Genomic DNA, 24,873 nt, shown 5'->3' with positions numbered 1-24,873 from the left:
CTCTGCCATAGGGAGCAGTCTGCTTTTTCTCTCTTTGTTTTTGGATTCTTGTGTGTGGTTGTTCTAGATTCTAAGAAATAGTCTTATTACATTGCAGCCTTCCAGCAAGATGATTTATGGCTTTATCTAATTTTTCTGTTCATGCTTTGAAACGTAACACGCACAGAACTACGTTGTCTTGGTCTTTCCTGTGGTGAGGACTTCAGGAGCTCTAAGAGCTAGTCTTTATATGTTAACATGGTTTTAATTGAAGATATAGGTCTGTCATGCTCAACCACATCAAGTTTTTCTGTCCTGCTAGTCCTCAGTGCAAAGATGGTGTGAGGTGGTGATCAGGCCCATACATTTCCAATGAAAAAAAGAGAACTGTTATTAGTTTTCTTGTTTTTATTATTTGGGATTTATTTATACAGATTTTTGTTTGGTTTATTTTTAACAGAATATCCATAACAAAGATCAAATCGGTTGACTACAATGCTCCAAATTCAGTGCTCCAGCTGGGGTGAAACTTGATTGGGTAGTGGTGGCTCAATGATACTTTCAAATGGAAAATGTGTTCACGTTCAGTGTATTTGAAACACAGTTTAGACACTGACAGATTGACTTAGGCAGAACAAATACCATTCTCTATTTCCAATCAACAGGCTGCTAGGATGACATTCTATCCCTCACTTAGAACACCACTTGGTACTTCTGTGACAACTTTCATCCAAAGATCTCAAAGTGCTATCTAAATATGATGCACCAGACACTCTCACTCTACAGTGATGGGCACCATAGTAGTACCAAGGTAGAAATCTTATCCCCATTGCACAGATGAGAAAACTGAGGTACAGAGAAGAACCTTGCCCCAAGTCAGATAGTGAGTGAGCAACACAGCAGGAAATAGAAAAGGAGGACTTGTGGCACCTTAGAGACTAACCAATTTATTTGAGCATGTAGCTCACGAAAGCTTATGCTCAAATAAATTGGTTAGTCTCTAAGGTGCCACAAGTACTCCTTTTCTTTTTGCGAATACAGACTAACACGGCTGTTACTCTGAAACACAGCAGGAAATGGAACCCAGAGGTCCCATTAATATTCTGAGCACTACACCATAGCATTATGGCATGAATCATCTGTAACAATCAAACAAGCTTTAAACAAAGCTTTCACAAATATTCTGAATTAATTGGAGACCAAATCAAAACATGGAACAAAAAAACACTTTTCTGCTATTTAAAGGCAATATGCTCTGAATAATTTTTGAGCTCACCGCCATAAGTTACTTACTGGGACTGTGCTCAGGAGAGCCCTACATTCCCTAAGGCCTGGAGCTGCACCCGGTCTCCAACCCCGTAGTTACTCTGCCTTGGATTTCCTCGATTTGCTCACTCTTCCTTTTTTGCAGAAACACTTCCGGCAGCAGGACAGGCAGCACTTCAGAGAGATGAACGCGGTGACGAGCACGACAGCCAGGAGAAAAGCAATGACGTCCAGAGAGTGGTACTGGATCCAGTTGAGATCGTGGGCCGCAGGCCGCAAATGCGGGGCCCCCTTGTGTCTCATCACAAACTCCACCCAGTACACCGCGAGATCAAGGGGATGGATAGGTCTGTCGAGGTGAAGGGCTGAGAGATGCATGATATTTTCTTTATAGCTACAAAGAAAAGAAATGAAATGTTTTAAATACTTTTTTATTTAGAAAGTTAGAAGATCATTTATATCTACAGAAATAAATTCCACAGAGATTCCATCAGTTAACTTTCTTCTCATGCCATATGCCCTGAGGGCTTTATTCCCCTTCTGTGTCTTAAACCCTGTTAAGAAAAGGGAGACACTTTACATAGCGTCCAGGCTGTGAACTGAGGCTGGCAGTGTTAACATCGACAAAGAAAGCAGCCAGTAGAGAAGGTTTAAGAGGAAAAATCAGGATCTTCGTTTTGGCTATGTTAAGCTTAAACTTCAGGGGGGCCTCCGGGAAGAGGTATCTCGAGGGCAGGCTGAAATGTGGGACTTGATGGGAGGAGACCAGTCAGGGCGGTTTTAAAATCATCGGCCGAGAGATAGTAGCTGAAGCTATGCAAGCAGATAAGGGCACCCAGGGACATGGTGTAGAAGAGAAGGCCAAGGACCAAGCTGTGTGCATTCTGCGGGAGAGAGGCAGAGGAGACTCCTCAAAACTCCCCTTTGTTGGGTTGCCTACACAAAACTGAGAATAGCTAGGTAGTTGGGGCACTCCTTCTTGCGCTGCCTGGTAAGGTCACATTTGTTTCCTTGTCCGTCCCACGTTGCTATCTACCTGCTGTCTCTTGCCTTATATTTGTATTGCAAGCTCATTGGGACAAGACACCATCTTTCTGTTCTGGGTTTGTACAGCACCTAGCACCGGAGGGTCCTGGCCCATATCTGGGTCTCAGCGCTATGATAATACAAATAATAAAGAGCAATAATGTACTAAGATATCCAAGAGAGACCAGTCCCAAGAAAGCCCAAGGAGAGCAGTGTCCAGTAGAAGGGAATAGCCAATGGCACTGAAACAGCAGAAGAATCAAGGAGGATAAGGATGGAGTATTGGCCCCAGATCTGGCCAGCAGGGGGTCATCAGTTGGGGAGGGCAGTCTTGAGTGGAGTGGAGAGGGTGGAAGCCAGACTGGCGAGGGATTGGAGGAAAGGAAGTCAAGACAGTAGCTATAAATCTCTGTTAGATAAATTTAGAGGAGAAAGGTGAAGAAAGAGTCAGCACTTGCAGAAATAGACAGGGTCTCTTGGAAGCCTTGAGAGTCCAGGGTGGGCTGCTTAATTATAGACAAACTATTAAAAAATGTCAAGTTCTCCTCACGCTGAAACCAATTGGCTCGTCCGCATTTACCCTGCTGTACCAGACAGCCACTCCAAATGTAACCTAATCTTGTGTGAGACAGCCAGCGTGGCAGGGTGAATCACCTCCACATAGCCCCTGGCAGTGAGTGGTTCAAAATCTTTTCCTGGCTCCTTTCTGTACACGTTCCATCTGAGCTACCCTGCAAGCAAAGAGACCTCAATGGCCTGCCTTTCCTGCGTAATGCCCGGCTAAGCAGCGTTTGACTGGGCCTGGTGCTGCTGCTTGCGAACAGATAGAAAGATGAGTTGACTGAGAAAATTCTGGTCTATGTAGTAAATTAATGCTAGAGTTAGCTTCTATAAAACATGGCAGCTTGGCGATTTTAAGGTAATCCTTTAAGGACGTTCTGCAACAGAACCATAGCTTTGCTCGATAAACGCCAATGTATGGGGGTGACTATACAAATGAGATGACGTAATGGTGATATGCGCAGGACAGTTATTAATGCTTAGCCATCTTCGACGTTCCACAGCGTTTTGCTCACGTTCACTGTACATTACATCAAGTCAAGAAATCAGGCCAACCTCCCTCGAAAAACGTTCCAATAAAGCATTTTTGTTTGAAAACGTTCAGTGGAACCCTTGGGTTTTTTGATGAAAACTTGTGAAATGGAACAAACATTTCTTTTTTTGATTTTTTTTCTCTTTTCTCTGCTTTTATCTCCCTTTCTTGCCTAGAAAAGGAGGGGGAAAAAGAGGACACCACCACATTTTGATTGCTGTCTTTACATTCTCCAAGAAACTGGACGCTTTTGGCTTTAATCATGTGATGTACCTTGGAAAATTGCTTTCTTCCACTGTATATATGCCGCACCCACTTGCATCATCTCATTTGCGTACTCAAGCCCCTTCTAATACCTATAATTAGAGTCTGATGAGGAAAGTCCTTTAGTAATGGGGAAAATACTAGCCCCCTAATGCTAATACACTGGTGTATAAATCCTGATTGCTGAGTGATACATAACATCCTTAATATGACAAAGGTAGTTCTTAGTGTCAATTTAACTGGAAGCCAATGTGCCAGCATTATATTCGATAGCCCTAAAATGAAGATGCCACATTTATATCTCCTGTTACTGACCTTTTATCATTAATCACTGCATTCAATGCATCCGATAGGTCCTTAGAAGTCATTTCAAGTACATTCAGCGTCACTCCCGCACCCCGAGACTCTATCCGCTTAGCATTGTCCATCTGGTCTCCAAATAATGGCATCAGAACCATTGGCACTCCATTGCATATCCCCTCATAGATTCCATGTGAGCCTCCATGGGTGATAAAGGCACGGGCTTTGGGATGAGCTGTGAGGGAAAGGTACTATTACTGTAGTAGACTGCTTGCTCAGACATCTCTGGTTAATTCTTTAAGCTGCAGGAGACACAGTATTAGATGTGCTTTCGGTACAATGGCATCGGTGGTTATAAATATAGAATACAACAACACTGGAGTGCAGGTCACATAGGAATCGCTCCAAGACAATCTTCAGGATTACAATTATCAGTGATGGAGTGGACCTTAAGCTTAAACTTCAGGGGGGCCTCCGGGAAGAGGTATCTCGAGGGCAGGCTGAAATGTGGGACTTGATGGGAGGAGACCAGTCAGGGCGGTTTTAAAATCATCGGCTGAGAGAAGGTAGCTGAAGCTATGCAAGCAGATAAGGGCACCCAGGGACATGGTGTAGAAGAGAAGGCCAAGGATCAAGTTGTGTGCATTCTGCGGGAGAGAGGCGGAGGAGACTCCTTAAAACTCCCCTTTGTTGGGTTGCCTCAAGGTCTCAGAGGTTCCACTAGGTTTTGATAATCTTTGCAAAGCTTGGAATCGTCTGAAAAGCTTTTGAGATCTTGGAGTGAAATCCTGGCCCCACTAGAAATAATGAGAGTTTTGCCATTTGACTTCTGTGAGGTCAGGATTTCACCCTTAGCCTTCAAACTTAGTTAATCTTTCTGTTCTCAGTCAGATCTTTCCTTTCCCTAGACTCATCTCTCTTCCCCCAAGTCCTGTCACCCTTACTCCTCCCCTCAATCTCTAACAAACTTTGGTCATTTTCCCGTTCTTCTCCCTCGCAATTCTCAGACCTCTCACTGGACTCCCCATAAGCTCTGACGTCAAGCAGACCCCTCCCCATTCTGGCTCCTGTTGAGAGGTCTGCAGTCTCTCTCTGGGACCCAGTGCATTCTCCGGTTTGAATTTGGCAGGTCTTGGTGCTTCACCTGTCAGCCACCTCTAGCAGGGACTGTGGACTTCTGGGAAGTGCAAGCGAACACGGGAGCTGCATCGAATAGGACATTGGTTCCAGTGAGACTGTGGGATTTAATGAGATCACCAGAGAGAAGAATGTATTTGAGGTGAGGAAGAGGGTGATTTCCCTAACTAAGGTCTGGGAATGGCTCCGACATAAGGGTGAGTTTATTTTTACAGAATCAATATGTCCACTTCTAGTAAAGATCTAATACAGGGGTTCTCAATGTTTTTCTTTCTGAGGCCCCCCTGAACAGGCTATATAAACTTCCGGACTCAGTGGGGAATGGGGAGGACTCGGGGCTCCAGGTCAGGGGTGGGCCCTCATGTATAGGCGTAATTTGACTTCTGTTGGGGGGGGCAGGGGCTGGTGAGGCTTGGACCAGCTCTGCACAGCAGGGTCCAGGGAGGCAGCACCGTCTCCACCCCCTTACTCACCTCAGCAGGCCACCCAGCCTGTCTGGGTTGTGTGTGGTGGAGGTTCAGCTCAAAAAGTTAAAAACTGGTGAGGGTGCAGGCAGGGGGCAGCTAGGGGCTCTGGGCAGCTCAGGGTGTATGTAGGGGGGAACTAGAGGCTCTGTGTGGGCAGGAGGGTAGCTCAGGGTGCAGGCAGGGGGGTAGCTAGGAGCTGTGTGCGGGTTGGGGGGTAGCTCAGGGTGTAGGCAGGAGGTAGCTAGGGGCTGTGTGGTAGGAAGGCTCCCCTGTGGTCGCTGCTCCCCAAGGGATCTGCCAGCCCCAGTGCGGGGTCACCCTACCTGGGCAGCTCTTACCGGCCGCGTGATCTGAGGAGCAGCCGCAACCCTGGGCACCAGCAGCAGACGGGGAAATGCCAGGGCTGCCTGCTCCATGGCACCAGCCAGAGCAGCAGCTGCCCTGCACTGCCCGACTCCAGCTTCCCATGTCTGACCTGGCCAGGGGGTGGGGCCTTGGGGGTGAGAAGAGGAAGTGGGGGGCATGGAGCTGCCCCCTGAGTGCCGCATTCTGGGGGGCAGTCAGTGGAGGTGGCAGCCAGTGCTCGGGGTTTCAGCCCCGCAGTGGGGGGTGCCGGGGCTTGGGGTTTCTGTTGCGGAGTCCCACAGCCCCCCTGAAAGGGCTCGTGGACCCCCAGGGGGCCACGGACCCCCGGTTGAGAATCGCTGATCTAATAAACCCTATGTACAGTAGTTACCATGTGAATAAAACAAAGCTCAGTCTATAAGTATCTACCTGGGGGGGAAATGTCATCATCTAGCAGACAAAGGTATAACACGAGGTAATGGCTGGAGGATGAAGCTAATCAAAATTAGAATAGAAATAAGGCAGAGATTTGTAGCAGTGAGGCTAATTAACCAGTGGAACCCAAGGCTGTGTGCAGACAGCCCATAGCTGCTTCGGGGGGGGGGGGGGGTGCAGAATGAAGGCAGCTGGCTTCAGCAGTGTTACTGAGCATGCTCAGTACAAGCCAAGCTGCAAAGGGGTGAGGGGTGGGCATATGACCCTGCATGCCCCCGCCCCCCATGCATTGCCTCTGTTGTAGGGGATTCTACGTCACTGGCCATTTTAAAATCAAGACTGGAGGTTTTTCTAAAAGATCTGCTGTGGTTTCAAACAGGGATTAATCTAAGGAAGTCCAGTGTTATACAGGAGTTCAGACTAGATGATCACAATGGTCCCTTATTCATAGACTTTAAGGCCAGAAAGGACCATCATGATCATCTAGTCTGACCTCCTTCACATCACAGGTCACGGAATCTCACCCGGCCACTCCTGTAACACACCCATAACCTCTGGCTGAGTTACTGAAGTCCTCAAATCATCATGTAAAGGATTCAAATTACAGCGAATCCACCATTTACTCTAGTTTAAAGCATCGAGTGACGTGACCCGTGCTACAGAGGAAGGCAAAAAACTCCTAGGTTCTCTGCCAATTGGACCTGGGGGGAAATTCCTTCCGGACCTCAAATATGGCCATCAGTTAGACCCTGAGCATGTGGGCGAGACCCACCAGCCAGACACCTGGGAAACAATTTTCTGCAGTAACACAGAGCCCTCCCCCTCTAGTATTCCATAACCAGCCCTTGGGGATATTTGCTAATAGCAGTCGTAGATGGGCCAAATGGCTTTTTAGGCAATCTTATCACACCATCCTCTCCATAAACTTCTCAAGCTCAGTCTTGAAACCAGTTAGGTTTTTGTCTCTGCTGCTCCCCATGGAAGGCTGTTCCAGATTTTCACTTCTCGGATGGTTAGAAAACTTTGTCTAACGTCAAGCCTTAACTTTGCTGATGACCAGTTTATATCCATCTGTTCTTGGGCCAGCACTAGTGCTTAACTTGAATCCCTCCGTGGTATTTATCCCTCTGCTGTATTATAGAGAGGCCCTTCTGGCCTTGCAATCTACAAACCTATGGTATTTATGACTATTCCCTTAGAGCTTTATCAAATTCAAAGAAACCTACTTAATTGTTGCCAGTAGCGCCCTCTCCTGCCCAGACTTACCAAGTAGATCATTCTGTGGTAGCCATTTGATTAGCTTTGTGTTGTTTGCAAGGTTGGGGGGTGTTTCTCCAGTGTACCTCCAAAGAACCTTTGGGAAATGATAAATGCAGCATCAATATTAAGAACTTGCCTCTTACAGTTCTTCTGCTGTTGCTTCTTCCTGTAAACTGTGCTGTACAGCAGAGCAGATAAGCCCATGACAGACAAAATCTGTTTTGTGAAGGTTTGTGCTGAGCAGCGGAGATGGGGTTTTGTTTTGACATAAGAGGGGAGGGGGCAGGTTTTTGCTTATTGAAGCTATTTGTTGTGTTAAGTGTTATACCATACATAAGTAAAAAAAAAAAAAATAATACAGAATCGTAACCAGTGACTCTATTCCAATATTGTATTCAACAGCTATGCTAGAGAGATTCTTTTCCTCTTACGGTCTGAGGTATTGTTCCAAAGGCTTCAGCAATCTGCTTGGCTTTCTTCATGGGAATCTCAGAGACCATTGAGCCCAAGGAGAAGACCACAAAGCCGTGTTCCCCAGAGGCATTCACAATGCTTTCAAATTCCTGCAAATACAAAGAAACCTCCAGTCAATGCTTTCCATTCGAATCCATGTCACAGGGCCATAATTCTGGTGCTTTGCAATCAAAGGGATCTCACCTTGACTATCCTGGAAAGGAAATAATGTTAACAGGCAAAATAATTCACTGTGGTCTGATCCTATAAACATGTATGCATGCGATCGTCCTATGGGACAGCTCCTAAGAGTAAAGATTTTGTGTGCAAGTGTTTGCAGGATTGGGGCATAAAATATGGAAATAATTAAAGGTGTAGTGTACTAAATAAATAAAATATATGAAAGAATTCAGGTTCTGTTCAGTAAAGGAAGGTGCAATGCAAACCAAGTCATATATTTCCTGGCACCCAAAAGCAGCTAAATGCATTGTTTTCTGTTGACACACCAAAGGTGTCAGGAAATTCAGGCTTAGGTCTGAGGTTTTTCTTTTCAAATCATACAGTTGTGGAAACACGGTTGGTGTTTTTAAAGCTTAATGACATAAACAATGGCTTGAAAAAAGAGGCATTTTTACATTCCTGATTTATCGGTTCTGTCTGGATCTTAAGAATATTGAAAATCCTGTAATTTAATTTTCTTTTAAATAAAAAAAAAGCTTTCACAGTTGCCTAGACATAGACAGGTGGAAGATTTTGAGACTCGTACCGCCCAGAAAGGGCTAAATAGGAATCTGCAACTACCTGTGATGACCTAAACAAAGGATTCTGACCAAGTGAAACGCTAACTGCAAGGGCAAGTGAACCAATAAATGTCCTATTTCTTACCAATGTTTTTTCCTTAAAGCCTGGGGAAGAGGGAATGCCAGAATATTCATTTCAATTCAGACCCCTTTCAAAAGTTTTCCAGGAGGCACTGATGAGTCTTGAAACAACATGGAGCGTGAAAGGCAAACTTGTTAAATAAATATTGTGTATAGTTATGAGTTGCCCTGTCAATCTACTGAGTCTAGCGCATTTTTAACCATCTCATTCTCTGTCCCCCATCAGTATTCTGAGTTCCATGCCTCTCTATTACAACTACTTTATGTGAGGATGGTTCTTCATCTCTGAATGTCAGGTGGTTAGTCTGTCAAAATGAGGCTAGTACCCACCTACCTTGTATGAAAGCTGTCAATTAATGTCTGTCCTACTCTTAGCAAATAACTTCATGAAAGGTGCCACTCTAATAGTGCAAAGTTTCAATATTATTTGGTATGCTGGGTGACCCCACAAGTCTCGTGAAGAAACATATGAAATGAGAATATTCTAGACAGTAAAACACTAGCCTTCCATGTCTCATTTGTGGACAACTGAGGATCTCTCATTATATAAGTGACTACTTATGACTCTAAGAGAGGATGCTTTTCTAAGCCCTTCCATGCTGTCGCTTCCTTACTTTTATTTTGTTTTAACCAATAGAAGCATTATCTAATAGTGGGTGCTAGTAGGATAGTCCAGTTTTAATTGTAAAAAAGAACTAACCTGAGATAATGGTTTCTCCTGGCCACAGTTTATGCCTCCAATTAAAACCATGTTGGGCATCACAGGCCTCGGATACTCAAACACAAAGTCATATCTCAACAGCCAAATAGATGCATGACTTAAAAGCTCTGGCACTGTCAGATCTTGTTGAAGGAACTCCCTGATCAGATCTTCATGGGATGAATAAAGAAGGGAACAACTCAAGAACTCTGCTGAGCTGACTAAGACGTTCCACACACGCTGGGGAAATGCCATGTGGTCTGTATAGCTGGTGAAGAATTTGGGGACATAAGAAGCAGGGTTTGGACACTGGGTGGCCTGAAATTCGAACCCACAGGGAATTCCCCGTGAGAAGTAAACAGAAGGTAGGGACAAATATTCGGCTACTATTTGTCCACATAGAAACATAGGATCCATCAAGACAGCATCAAATGCACTGTCTTTGAGGTAGGTGATCAGCTCTTTGTTGGACAGAAGCTGTTTGCAGGAACTGAGTAAGTGTGCTGTAATATGTCCTATTCTTGCAAATGTTTTCGTGATCTTTTCCAGGAAAGGTTGAGGTGCAAATATATGATGCCCCAGTCTTTTAAATTCGGCTTCCAAGTATTCCTTGGTGTACGGCACAGAGTATGTCTTCACTGTATAATGCTCCGATGGCTGAATCTGAACGCTTGCTTCTGGCACAACCGCTACTATTTCATGTCCTCTCTGCCAAAGCCGCCATACTACTGAGTGCATGCTGAACCAGTGACTGCCATCTAGGGGAATCATCAATAGCTTTCCCCCTTCCGAAAGGCTCCAGAGGGGCAGAACTAGTAGAAGCCAGGCAGGTAGGTGACGAACCCCTTGAAGCAGAGAAGCCATCTCCCTAGATGAAGACTTGTGCTGCAGTCACTCAAGACAGGTTTTAGATGCATACTCAACTATTCCAGGCAACACAGAAATTGTTTTACGACCGGGCTTCCAACCCTTATTCCTTCATATCTTAAGCTAATGTTTGGTTTCCAATGAACTGTATGTTTACAGGAGCCTGAGTGAGGCATTTTTTAACTTTTAGCTGGTGAAAGGTTGGTTGTGCAATCTGGCTGGACAGCAAAGGAGCAGAAAAAATGGGAGCAATGTAGGGAAATGTTGGTTTCCTGGGTTTGGGCGTAATTTCAACATTAAGATGCTGGTGTGGGATGTTTCATTCCAAGATCTACTAGAATTGAGAATGTGAGAGAACACTTTGCCAGCATTGCATGTGGTTATTAACTTATGGTTAATTATGCATAGAACTGAGCGCATAATTGATTTTTCAGTTTTTTGTTTCCAGGTGTGTTTTTTTTTACCCTTGTTTGTTTTTAAATAAATCTAGCTAAATTTCAAAATGAAACATCATTTTGAAATGAAAAATTGAAACAAAACATTTCAACTTTTGGGGGGAATTCCCCCCCCCCCTTTTTGTTAGTTTGAAACTATTTGCATATTTCAATCCAAATTCACCAAATTGTATTTGTTGGTGAATAAACTATTCATCCTAAAACTCCCAGCTCTAATTATCCACTCCCTGAGGTGACTCTGTGCAGGTCAATTGGACAACAGACGCACAAAGAAGCTGTACAGCTGCTCAAGGTGTTGGTTTTGTACTTTCTGCTCCTGCTTTAAACAAAAAGATATTGAAAATCATTAAGATTCACTTGTTTGCTGTCTACCCCATAGTCTGTCAGACTCAGCTCATGGTGGAGTATCTTGGCAATGATCCAACGGATAAGGGTGTTTTGTTGGACCACAAATGATGCTAACTTTATTATTAGTATCATCCTGACTGTTTGTATTATACTCCCTCTTACTGATTCTGTCATTAGGACACAGCTACGCCACCCCTGGGGAGGAACTCCAGTATTTCAGTTTGAGAGTGGCACATATTCTCATTATGGAGTGACCCTCGTCTCACCTGAGTTAAAGGTGAAACGAGATTTCCATTATATTCCAGTGCTGATCATGACATGCATCCCCAGTCATTGCCCAAATGAAATACACTTTAAAATGTCACAAATGTGAGCCTGTGCCCAGCTGGTTGCTTTTTCAAAAGTCTGAAACAAAATGAGTGTGCTTCAAAAATGAGGTATTTGTGTTCCCTAGAAATGATCTTCATTGCCTCTGGCTCCTATCTCAGAAATGACTTATTAGGCTATGTCTACATTAGCACTAATTATGGCTGGAACAATCCCCTGGGGGCTATTTTTGCAGCCAAGGATCAACAGAATTTCCTCTTACATCCCCGACACGTCCCTATCTCCAAGCAGGCATCATAGAAACAGATATTCTGGTTTTGCAGCACTGGGGGAGTCTCTAAATGCCCCTCAGGCAGCTTGAAGTCCCTACAGCCTGTCCCGTTGTGGTAATTCCACATAACCTTTGCACAGATACCTAAAGCACCACATACCATTTTTTAAAACCCCATAATCCAAATGTCACAAGCTAAGCAAATCCCAGAGGGGTGGGGGGAACCCAAAAAACCTAAACTGTTATGACAGAGCTGATATTAGGCACCCGAAGCAGAGGGACGGGCGCAGAAGACTAGAATGCCGTTATTATAAACAAAGAGTGGAAAGCTCAGATATTCTGGGTTAAAGTTACTCTTTTAACTCGTCCCATATAACCCTTTTGCCTCTTTTGATACGAAGGTATGGTGCAGGCACAATGGACGCTGTGGGAATCAGCACCATGGGGACTCAGCTGCTTCCTTGTAAGAGTCTTTGATCAAAATGGCCCCACTTTTACTATGCCACCTGCAGCGCACAACTGGAAAAGAATGTATACAGCTCCAGCCCAGAGGCTCCAGAAGATGGAGCCAATGCGCTGGGAATAATAGGTTACAGCAAGCATGTCGGAGAATCATTTTCAATCAAGGCCTCAAAGGACCTTTACTTCCATGCTGTAGAAATTGTCCTGAAGCAATAACAATTGATTTAAGGACACTGACTATCCCTCCTCACTCGCGCCTCCACTTTCTCATCACTTGAGTCAACGCTTGTGAGGTCATCAAGACCTTGGCTCATGTGTAATAAGCCATAAAAATGATGTTTTCACTTGGATCCCGTCGGATCTCACACACGCACACAAGATAATAATTGAGCCTACAGAAAAACCCATTAAATAATTTTGTAATATTTTCAGCTTTTTAAAAATAACTTACAAACCTTGGATAATGGTTTCTTCTGTTCACAGTTGGTGCCTCCTATGAAGACCATGTTGGGCATCACTGGCCTGGGATACTCAAACACAAAGTCGTATCTCAGCAGCCAAATGGATGCTTTGCTGAACAGTTCCAGTATTGTTACCTCTCTCTGAAGAAACTCAGAAGCCAGGCTCTCATATTGTGAATAGAACAGGTAACAAAGTAAATTCTCTGCAGCATTGACTAATAGGTTCTTCACGCGCTGGGTAAATGTCATGTGGTCGGAATTGGATGTGAAAATCCTCGGGACGTAAGAAATAGGATTGGGACACTGAGTGGCGTTGAAGTCCAAGCCACATGGAAGTCCACGCATGAAGTACACGGAGGGAACTGAGAGATATTCAGCAATTATTGGTCCACATGGTAACACAGGATCCATAAGGACAGCATCAAACTTGCTGTCCTCAAGGTATTTGATCAACTCTTTGTTATATAAGAAATGCCTGCAGGCAGATGACAACATGGTTGTAAATAGTGATACGATTTTAAAGACGCTGGTAAATTTCTCTGGAAACGGCAGGCCGACAAAACTGTGATGTCCAATTGAATGGTAAAATTCATCCAACGATTCCTGTGTGTAAGGCACTGGATGTGTTTTTATTGTGTAATAGTCTGATGTTCCCATGAGCAAGGTGGCTTCTGGTATTACAACAACAACATGGTGCCCTCTTTTCCCAAGCACTTCCTCCGCCACTCGCATGCTGAGCCAGTGACTCCCATCTTGAGGCACAACCAGCAGTTTCCCACCTTTGGCAAAACTCCACAAAGCGAGAAAAAGAGCCAGCCGAGCAGTTCCCTGCTCTCCTGACATGGCCGCTGCTGTGCTGCTAGGAGTAAAAAACCCAGCTTTCACCCCCCAAAAACCTTCCAAGCAGCGTTTAAAGGCAGAAGTCGCTGAGATTGCAGCTATGTCTGTGACCTTTAAGCCCAATTAATTCTCAACTCTAGAAACCCTTCTCAGCGAATATTTTACTTGACGCACAATGCTTTAAACTGTGATAAAAGGGGGGATGTTAAACAAGACTGAACAGATGCCAGCAGTGCCACTGGAGTTTGTTACGTGCAAACACAACTCCTCTATCAGCATTTCGTGTTCTTAAATGAGTCAGCATAAATCGAGAGGTCACAGGATCTCTTAGCAGGGTTGGTGTGGGCCAGGATTGGTTCAAGAACCTCAGGGTAGGTCTACACAGCAGTTAAACACCTACCGCTGGCCCATCTCAGCTGACTCAGGCTCATGAGGCTCAGGCTATGGGCTGTAAAACTGCAGTGTAGATGTTTGTGTTCTGGGTGAAGTCGTTAAATGCCGACAGGTGGCACGTGTCAGCGATGGGTGTCTAACTGCAGTGTAGACATACCCTTTGAGCGCAGTTGTGTGCTCTGTACCTGGCTCAAGCCCAGACTACTAGCCTCGCTCACCAGAAATAACCTTGAGGAAATTGCTCTCTTCCTCATCTGCGGCAAGACAGTGGTGACAGATACAACTAAGGCGGGATACAGGCGAGGAGAGCACAGTTCTTGCACCAATCCTGAAGGCTGCTGTCCACACAGTCCCTAGGTCTGAAAGGGGCAATGTGGGAGGGCATTTCCATGCTGGAATTTCGGAACCCCTTGAAGTCCTGAGCCTGGAGGGTGTACACAGAGGGTTACAGCTTTTAAGGGAGTTAGAGCTAGATCCACAAAGGGACTGAGCATTACAATGCCTCAATGCTAGGCGCTCAGTGGAATTCACAGCCCTGAGCTCGGTGCCCAGGCATTGTATGGGGAGCATTAGGGACCAAAGAAAGGGATTCTCAGAAGCCAGCAAGCCAAGCGGAGAGCAACCTAGGCTATGTCTACACTATGGACCTTACAGTGGCACGGTGCTGCTGTAAGATCTCCCATGTAGCCACCCTCCTGCCTGCGTCCGTAAACCACCCCCAAAGAGCAGTGTTAGCTATGTCATCAGAATCCAAGAAGATCAGGATTGGAAGAGACCTCAGGAGGTCATTGAGTCCAACCCCCTGCTCAAAGCAGGACCAATCCCCAACTAAATCATCCCAGCCAGGGCTTTGTCAAGCCAGGCCTTAGAGGTTTTTAAGGATGGAGATTCCATCCCCTCCCCAGGTAAGAGAAGGGTCTCCCCCGCCCACATAGCGCTAGCCACACCAACACTTTTGTCAGTGACATTTCTTCTAGTCAGGGGGATGCTTTTTCACACCCCGACCAACAAAATGTTACCAACAAAAGTGCTGGTGTGGACAAAGCCCTAAGCTAGCCGGAAATGCTGAGGAGAGGCATAAGCCCCAGTAATCAAACTCTGGGCCAGGGTGAGGTGCCTCTCCGCCTGTGAGGATTCACAGCCCTGAACCCTGTCCCAGAGCTAGCTCCTAACCCAGTCCATTCTCACAAAAAGCCACTGTGAGAGACTGACTCTGTGGCCCCTGGGGAGGGCCCTCATGCCAAACTGGGAGGGTCAAGTTCCTGAACTAAGAAATCTGTAATTGTTTATACAAAGTCTAACAGGAGAGAGAGACAGACACCTGAGAATACCCAATAGCCTGGTCGTAGGAGCACCCACCTAGAATGTGGTTAGACCTAGACCTGATTCACATTTCTGTGCCAAAGCAGGTGGGGGTAGGGGATTCAAACGCAGGTCTCCCACATCTCAAGTAAGTGCCCTAACCATTGGTATAATGGGACTGGGGGACACACCCTCCCACTCTTGCTTTGACCATCTTTTATACAGGTTAAGCATATTCTGAGTTCACCTACTGGATGGGCCACACAGCAAGTGTGTGTGTGTAGGGGGGAGATGCCTCATCTGAGAATCCTACTGGGGTTTAAGTATGAGCCACTGGGCCGAATAGTTCAGCAGGATCAGGACTTAGCACACGCCCACCAGTGAAGACTATTATTTTATCTACTTCAATGAGTGCACCTAATCAAACTGATTTGTGGACATGCTGATGTACCTCACTCACCCTGATATGATGATAAACTTCACAGTGAGCACGGATTTCAAAGACCTGACTAGGGAGAGATGCAGGAAATAAGTAATAAGTAGCCAAAGCAAATCGTGGCGTGATTAGCTTATCAAAACCATAATACGAGATATGATATGTAAACAATTTCTTTTGCTGTGATTTGTTCTCTGCTTTTAAAATATCTTGTGCTAATAAGATCAAGAGTCTTAGACTGTAGCTTGGATATCTTCTCACAGGTCACCCTACAGACAACAAAAGCCCTCCAGTGTCAAAGGAGCAGTAGTGAAGAAGGAAAGGGTCATCAGACTTCACCTCCCTTAGGTTCTCAGTCAGCAAGGCCTGGGCTAAAGAAGCCTTCTCCCAGAAGGAGCCAAGCAGGACTGCATCTCTTGTGGTTCCAGGAGAGAGATGCTGAAGGACCAGAAAGGCCCTGTAACTTTATGGAGGAGCAGAAAGCAGTTGTGTTTTCAATCAGAAATCACTAAGGCCCAGACCCCCAAAGGGAAATAAGCACCTAAAGACCTTTGAGGATCTGGGTCTAGGACTCTGGTTGTCTCTCTTTGAACTCTAAGCCCTATTGACATTCAAGTTAAGTTTTTATTTAGAGAGACAATGTGGGTGAGGTAACATCTACTATTAAACCAACGTCTGCGGGTGAGAGAGACAAGCTTTCAAGCTACGCAGAGCGCTCCAATATCCTGGTACCAAACACGGCTCCAACACTGCAAACATACTTAGAAAGATTCATATAGTTAATATATAACGTTATAAACTAGGGAAAATCAAGAACGGTAAGCAATGGTTAACTGATAACAGGAGTGTCCGTGGAGTGTAAGTGATATATTAACAAACCACCTCCCGTCATGTCAGTGAGGTACAATGATTCAGCACAACTAGCCCAATCTTTACACCCCCGAGGCTGCTGAAGTTCGTAGCAGGGGTACAGTGGGTCAGGGTTGTTTGAAGAAGCTCACACAGCAATTGACTGCATTACACCTTGCTCAAGCCCAAACTACTTCAGTGTATGGAGGAAGCCATTTCCCTCGTTTCTACATAGAAATTTCATTTACTCTCTGTAATACGATTCCAGGAATGTCTCCCTGAAGCCTCAGCTGTCTGCTGACTCAGTGGTTGAGAGCTCTTTTTCGGTTGAGAATATCACCAGGTGGAATCATCACGGGGTTCTGTGGTGTTACCATCAAATTTTTAGTTCTCAGCCATTTTGGGCTATTTTTACACACAGGACTTTGGAAGTGACACAAGTGCGCCGGCAGGGGCTTTCAGCTACTTGTAGTTGCAATCTGACATCCCCTGTATGGCACTTCCAGATACCCTTCTAAGCGCAACATTGACATGCATTCTCCACTGTCCTCTGCCCAGGGAACAGGTGGGATGGGGGCCCCCCATAGCAGCATGGCTCATGAGAAAACCATGCTGCCAGGATGAAGCGCTACAGAGCAGCATGAAGGGGACTCATCTATTTAACATCTCAACACAGGAAATATTTGTAATTAGTCTCAGTCTAATAGATAGAGCCTGGTGGTTTTTGCCAAAGCGAATAATACTAAATACAACAACAAACAACTTATACTACGAAATAAAACTAAAAACTCCCCCTGCAATGGGGACTCCTGCAGCTCTTTTGCCACAGGGGGTGGGCCTACTCCCTGCTCCAGGAGCTGAGACCTGTCACGCAGGGTTGCCAAGCCATGTACTCATCATGACAGAAGGGTGACCGGGCCGAGTGGCACTGTGACCCCAGGCATCAGGCTGGCGTGCCCAGGGCAGGGAATGAGTCCCCATGGGACAGATGCCACCACTGTGGGGTGAAGGTAGGACGGCTTCACTCTCATACCTCCACCCAGAGGCTTTCCACTCCCACCCGCCCTGTACGTCCCACCTGGGCCCAACCACCCCCAACAGGGCCTGCCACGATAACACAAAATAAAATGAAATGCCCAAAAAGCACAATGACAAATGATAAATAAAAATAATTTCCTGGCTCTCTGATACTAGCTGCATGGATTTCATTTTGAAAAATGGCTTGTGATTTGGGTGCCTTAATTTTGAAGCAGCTACCTTGAGCTCTCTTACAAAGGCCTGGTTGTCAGAGGGTGGCTGATCAGCACTTTCTGAAAATCAGGCCTCTTTGAGGTGTCACAAATTGGGCATCCAAAAATGGAGGTCCCCAAAGTAAGTTGCTTTTCAAAAATGCAGGCCATGTGTTTTTCTCTAAACCACATAAAACGTACATTAATAGATGTAATGCAGAAAACATACCTGAGTAATTTGTAATGATTCCAGCAACATTATGATCTAAAAAGAAATTACCTGAGATAATTTTTTCTTCTGACCACAATTGATGCCTCCAGTGAAGACCATGTTGGGCATCACTGGCCTGGGATACTCAAACACAAAATCCTATCTCATCAGCCAAACAGAGGACTGACTTAAAAGCTCTAGGACAGTCAAATTTCTTTGAAGAAACTCAGATGCTAGACTGTCAAACTGAGAATATGTAAACTTGCAAATCAAGAACTCCAGTGACGCAAATAATAAGTTTATCACACGCTGGGTAAGTGACATGGTCTGTGTAGGAAGTAAAAAAAATTGGGGATATAGGAAGGAGGGTCTGGACACTGAGTAGCCTTATCCCAACTACAGGGCATTCCACGCAAAAAGTTGACAGAAGGGATGGAAAGATATTCAGCAACTATTGATCCACAAGGTAACACAGGATCTGTAAAGACGGCATCAAACTGAACCTCTTCAACGTAGTTCACCAATTCTTTGCTCAGCAAAAAGTGCTTAGAGATGGCAAACATCATAGTACTAAAGTTGGTGAGCGTTTCGTGTGCTGTGAAAACTCTCTTCAGAATAGGTCCATCAAAAATATGATAACCGAAGGACTGGAAGTAGACATCCAAATCTTCCTGTGTGGGGGGCACTGGGTGTGTTTTCACTGTGTAATATGCTGACGTTCTCATGAGTAACTTCTGGCCCAAGAGCTACTATTTCATGTCCCTTCAGGCTGAGTTTCTCTAGCACCTGACTCATGCTGAGCCTGTGACTTCTGTCCACAGGCATCACCAATAGCTTTCTACCTTCAGCGAGACTGCAGAAAGCCAGACAAAGAAGTAACCTAGAAACAACTGAACACCATGACTGGGAGGAAGGAGCCATGTTCTTAGTAGTAGGGAGGGAAAAAGCTTCCACCACAAGGTGCTGAACACTGACTTATACAAGAGAACAATGGTCACCAAAGCTTACTCCTTACAAAGTAAATGTTTACCTAGGTTCAGACAAAGATCAGATTAACTAGGAGTTTGTCATCATACAAATTAAGCAATGCCAACGCTATGCAAAGGTAGGACTACTATGTTATTTTGATGGAATGCTAGCGCAGGACTTGCTCTTTGGTTCCTAAGAATTAAATTTAAAATAAGTGTTCGCACGAAGTAGAAAAAGAGGATTGGAACATTACTGGTGGCAGGGTGGGGAGGGAAGAGGGGAAGATTTATAGAACAGAGAACATAGAAGTTGCAGAGGATTCTTCTTGTAGTTTCTTTCCTTGACACTCAGACACCTGTGAGTAGGATCCTCTTCATTCCAGCAGCAAGTAAGGGCTTTATGCTTATGAAACTTATACTAGCAAACAGCAGATGTGAAAGAGGGAGCTGCCAGAGTCCATGGACAACATGCTAACGGAAATCCCAGCACCTTTCCACAGCATGAGGGTGCCGCCCCAGGCAGGGGCGGCGAGTTATATTCCCTTGTGGTGCTCGGGCTCCAGCAATATTCAGGGCTGGGGGCCCTGCTCCACCAATGTTTGGAGCTGGGTCTCTCCCCCAGCCCTGCCTGGAGTGGCCTCCGCCCCGGAGCGTCCGCCCCCCCCCCAGCCCCCGCCTGCCCCCCTGACCCTGGGAGCACCCCTGCCTGAGGGAAAGCGGCGCACAAGAGCAACCCGCCAGCAGGCTGAGGCAGGTGCTGCGGCTACTGCCCCCCCGGAGGGGGAGGGGAAGAGTGAGGGGGCACACACGTGGGCACACGCTGCCCTCCTCTACCGGCACCAGGTGCCGAGGGGGCTTCCGGCAGGAGACCTCTGGAGCGGACCCCCTTGACTCACCTGAGCAGCTGCTGGGGCTTCGGTGAGCGTTTGGCCCTGTGATCCACCCCCCCACAGCCACCACTCCTGCAATCACTGGGCAAGGGGCAGCCCCAGCCCCAGTGAAGCTATGGCAGGGGAGCAGGGGAGGAAGGAAGCCACATGTGATGGCAGTCCCCTCCCCTCCAGCACCCACCACCCCCTCCCAGAGCCCACACCCCCTCTCCAGCCCCCAAACTCCCTCCCAGAGCCTGCACCCCTCACCCCCTCCTGCACCCCCAGCCCCTGCCCAGAGCCTGCACCCAGCTCTCTGCACTCCCTCCCGGAGCCTGCACCCCTCCACCCATCCTGCACCCCAGCCCGGAGCCTGCACCCAGCACCCAAACTCCGTCCCACAGCCTGCACCCCCACCCCCTTCCCACACACCCCTGCCTGCACCCAAACTCTGTCCCAGAGCCTGCATCCTTCACCCCCTCCTGCACCCCCAAACTCCATCCCACAGCCTGCACCCCAACCCCTTCCTGCACCCCCCTTCTGCACCCAAACTCCCTCCTACACCCCCACCCCTTACCCCAGCCCAGAGCCTATAACCGAACTCCGTTCCACAGTTCCACAGCCTACATCCCCTCCCTCCGCAGCCCCTCCCATCCCCAAAAGCCCTCCCAGAGCCTGCACCCAGCACCCAAACTCCATCCCAGAGCCTGCACCCCAGACTCCATCCCAGAGCCCAACCTCTCAACCGTCCTACACCGCAATTCTCTGCCCCAACCCAGGGCCTGCACCCCAGACCTCCTCCCCCAACCCAAACTCCCTCACAGAGCCTTAGGCAGGTGGTGGGCGGAGTTCGGGGGGAGGGGGGCCCGTTGAGCGTTCTGGGAACCACCAAAATTTCTACAACCCTGCCGCCCCTGAAGGGGACCAGTCTCTGTCATCTTTTGTGTCTACCTCTAGCTAGTAGATTTAGTCTTTTTTTGCCAGTAACTGGTGTCCTCCTGGACGTTTTCAAAGTGAAGTTATTGGACCAGATCCTCTCCAGGTGTAAACTGACTTCAGCAGAGCTAGACTGATTTATGGCAGCTCAGGATCTCGCCCTTGTCTGTGATGCCAGTTAATATTAAGGAGTCTTAGCTGAAATGAGAACCAGCAGCACTTAGTGCTTAAAAGGAAAGGTGGTTTGAATTGCTCTATAATCGCTTAATTAAAAGTACATTTAAGAAGAAAGAAAAACAGCTGCTGAAAAGCTACAGAAGTGTATAATGAAGTGAAAGCAAAATCATTTTCTTCTCAACAAGATGCTTAATCCTTGCCAAACTGAAAACATTGGTATAATAATCCTATCTAGGATACAAAATTTCTAGTGAATTCAGGATCCTATTATGAGTATAACAAAAATAAAAGCTTTACTAACCTGAGATAATTCCTTCTGAACACAGTTGATGCCTCCGATTATAACAATGTTAGGCATCAGTGGTCTGGGATAGTCCATCACAAAGTCAAATCTCATCAGCCAAACAGATCCATGACTTAAAAGCTCAGTCACTGTTATCTCTCTCTGAAGAAATTCAGAGGCCAGTTTTGCATATGGCCCATAAACAAAATCACAAAGGACAATCTCCAATAAGCTAAATAGCATATTCTTCACACGCTGTGGAAATGTCATGTGGTCTGTATTGGTTGTCAATAGCCTTGGGACATAAGAAGGTGGGTTTGGACACTGAATAGCCTTATAGTCTAAACCACATGGAATTCCACGCAAGAAAAACACAGAGGGGATAGAAAGATACTCAGCTACGATCTGCCCACAGGGCATTATGGCATCTGTAAAGACAACATCAAATTTCCTCTCTTCTAGATATTGGATCAACTCTTTGTTGTACACTAAGTGTGTACAAGTGGATAAAATCAGATCGGAGGCGTTCTTCAGCCTTTCACGTAGTCGAACAAATCTTTCCAGAAGAGGTCGTTCCTCAAAAACCTCTTGAGTAAAAGCCAGAAAATGTCCCTCCAGCTCTGCCTTTGTGAAAGGTACCGGATACGTTTTCATGACATAATTCTCGGATGTTTTTATGTATAGATTTATTTCAGGGGCAACAATGACTATCTCATGCCCTTTGTGTCTCAGCTCATCCAGCACGGCACGCATGCTGAGCCAGTGACTTCCATCCATCGGCACCACAAGCAGCCTCCCGCCATCAGCAAAGCTCAACAAGGCCAGGAAAACAAGCAGCGCTTCACTGATCTGGGGGCTAGAGTGAAACCCAGGAGCCATCTCTGCCCCCATGCAGTGGGTACTATAGAGACTAGCAAATTGCCAGTCAGATCCCGACAACTCTATCTTCTGACCTTTATCCCTACGTGCTACTCAAGTCAATGTTTAATTGCATAATGTATGTACATAAGATGAAAAACAAAGGTCTGAAACCTGAGCTGCACTTTGGCAGTAACGGCATCATGATAAACCTGATTAGCTGAGGCCTTTTTCAAGGTAAGTTACTCTCTGACTCTAATCACTGAGTCAAATCACTCTATCATTAACCACGGAGTCAAATCACGACCTTGGAATGCATAACCTCTACACAGTTGCACAAACCATCTCTGCACTGGCCAGATAAATGGGTGCATAGTTAGGTAGATAAGGGGGGTGGCGCAGAAGAGAGGGATGAAGGAACCAGCTGTTCCTTTGGATAGGATTTTCAAAAGCAGTCAGCATGGGCTGACAATGGTAAAACTCCCCCCAGGCTTCACTGGAGATGGATTTAGGCCAGTGCTGAGTGGCTGGGAAAATCTCCCCCTTTATAGTCAAGAGCTGTGGCACTCATTCACAGGAGTTCCTCAGGCCTGCAAGCAGCTCCCCCTAGAACTTAGCCTTCTCTCTCCCCAAGGAGGGGCCTCCCGAAGGCCTCAGTAACAACCTGCCCCGCTGCTCCTGAGAGGTGGAGAGAAAAGGTGGGAAAGGAGTGAGTTCCCCTCTGTCCATGGGAGCAGTTGCAGGGTATGGGTGTCTGATACTTTGCACTTGGCCTCTGATCCCCAGAGGGAGGGGTTCTTAATGGACCTGGTTGCTGCACCGCGGCTTAGGGCTCTGTTTCAGAGCTCTCAATTAGGGACACTGCTTTGGACTGTGTGGGCTGTTCCATCCCCCTGGCTAGAGGCTCAAACTCAGCCTAGACTTTGTACACATGTGTACAAACATGGGGCTGGGAATGAAAATGATCTCTTCCTTATGGCAAGGAAGCGAACTAAACACTGAACACGGCCTGGTCACCTCTTCTGACACACAAGATGAATGCAGCTGTTTAAAACAAGAATTTGCACTTACTCTTATGCAACCAAGCAGGGAGACCTCTGTGGTTATTCGCCACTGCCAGCACTACAATGCAGATCTCTAGCGTTCCTTCCCAAAGCTGCAGAATCAGACGCAAAGCTGTTGTAGTGACGAGTAATAAGACTCTCAGAATCTGAGTGTAAGGCATTTTTCATTTCCATTTTTCTTGACTGAGGTTAGTTCCTTAGATAGTCAGGTCAAATACTGGAGATTATTGAAATCTATTGTTTTAAAAATAACAGATGCAGTAAGTGTGTTTTTGCGATACAAGGAGACTTAGAGCTGCGTGAAACCAGCATGTCGATGACACCATAATGCACGCCACCCCACTATTTCCCCAAGCAGCCTCACATATTGAACTGCAAGGCTGATGGAAAGGACCACTGCAGTGTCACCTAGGAGAGGGCCTCTGGGACAGATGAACCCAACGCTACACTCTGGTCCTCTCATAGGAAGAAGAATGATGCCACTCAACTGGAATTCCATACACCACAACCTTGTCAATGGTATCTCATGATCAAAAGTATCAAAGGCAGATGGCAGATCCGAAAGAATTGGCATAAATACTGGGGCTTTGTCCATCTCCGAGAGGAAATGATTGGTCAATGAAGCCTGTGCAATACATGCGCCTATTCCAGTCTAAAACCAGAATGAAAGGAGCTCCGAAAAGCTGAGCACTCCAGACAATACTTGAGCTGCTGCAAAATGACTTTCTCAGTACTATCCCCTCCGCTCCACCCCCACCTAAAAAAAAGTGTGTATAAGTGGGTAAAACCAGAGTGGAGAAAAGAAAAACTCAGACTGGATGGCAAGATAGTCAGCTATTACCTGTCCACAGCATACACAGGGGAACCATCAAGAGAGCATAAAATTTACTCCTGCAAAGGTATTTGATCCTGTCTGTTGTGCACTAATATGTACAAGTGGATGAAAGCAGAGCAGACGAGTTCTCCAGTCTTTCATATGTTCTCACAAAGCTTTCTAAAAAAGGTTGTTTGTCAAAAACCCGAGTCAGGGAGTGATATTGTCCAACCAGCTCTTCCTTTATGAAAGGTGCTAGAAACATTGTCATGGCAATGTTCTCTGCTGCTTTTATGTGCGTATCTATGCCAGGTGCAACAATGACTACGGCATGCTCTTTCTGCCCGCGTGCATGTTGAGTCAGCACAACCCTGCAAGGCGGCCAGGAAATGAAGCAGCACGTCAGTAGCTGTGCAACAAGATTGAAATGTTTCAGAGTAACAGCTGTGTTAGTCTGTATCTGCAAAAAGAAAAGGAGGACTTGTGGCACCTTAGAGACTAACCAATTTATTTGAGCATAAGCTTTCGTGAGCTCATGCTCAAATAAATTGGTTAGTCTCTAAGATTGAAATGTTTCTCCATAAATATCCCCCATGTACAACAAAGTCAAGTGTTATGCCTAACCCCATGGCCTTCGGTACAACTCCTGCCTGCTCACTGTATATCTTGTTACAATTTCCAGTCAATGTGTAAGTTTATAACATGCCCACATTTAACAATAAACCAAAGTTAGAGGGACATGTGATCAGGTAGCTGGCCCCTGTGGCCAGGCACCTAGCCTACCTGTGACAGGCTCTGCTAAGGAGAATGAGCCAACCAAGATCCACCTGTGAGTTATTTACCTATG

At 46.2% G+C, this 24,873-nt stretch overlaps 1 protein-coding gene across 7 annotated transcripts in view; it reads right to left on the bottom strand.

Moving 5' to 3' along the window:
• Positions 1-369: 369 nt before the first annotated feature.
• The window catches only part of LOC311528063 (UDP-glucuronosyltransferase 1A6-like), a 64,679-nt gene continuing 40,175 nt past the window's right edge, over positions 370-24,873 (bottom strand). For 2 of the 7 annotated variants that reach the window (XM_084642686.1, XM_084642688.1), the window contains exons 2-5: positions 8,004-8,135; positions 7,579-7,666; positions 3,944-4,163; positions 370-1,639 (exon numbers count right to left, since the gene is read on the bottom strand). In XM_084642686.1, coding sequence (XP_084498812.1) covers positions 1,342-1,639; positions 3,944-4,163; positions 7,579-7,666; positions 8,004-8,135 — 738 coding nt within the window. In that variant the 3' untranslated portion in view covers positions 370-1,341. Of the gene's footprint in view, positions 1,640-3,943; positions 4,164-7,578; positions 7,667-8,003; positions 8,136-9,606; positions 9,925-12,791; positions 13,683-21,308; positions 22,232-24,873 lie in introns of those variants that run through there. The other 5 variants (XM_084642692.1, XM_084642691.1, XM_084642690.1 and 2 more) reach the window with 5 other exon arrangements.

The sequence above is a fragment of the Lepidochelys olivacea genome (genome assembly GCF_965140295.1).
Source record: "Lepidochelys olivacea isolate rLepOli2 genome assembly, chromosome: 11".
Lineage (NCBI taxonomy): Eukaryota > Metazoa > Chordata > Testudines > Cheloniidae > Lepidochelys > Lepidochelys olivacea.
The sequence above is the reverse complement of the archived record's forward strand: the minus strand, read 5'-3'. Positions and strand labels throughout refer to the sequence as shown.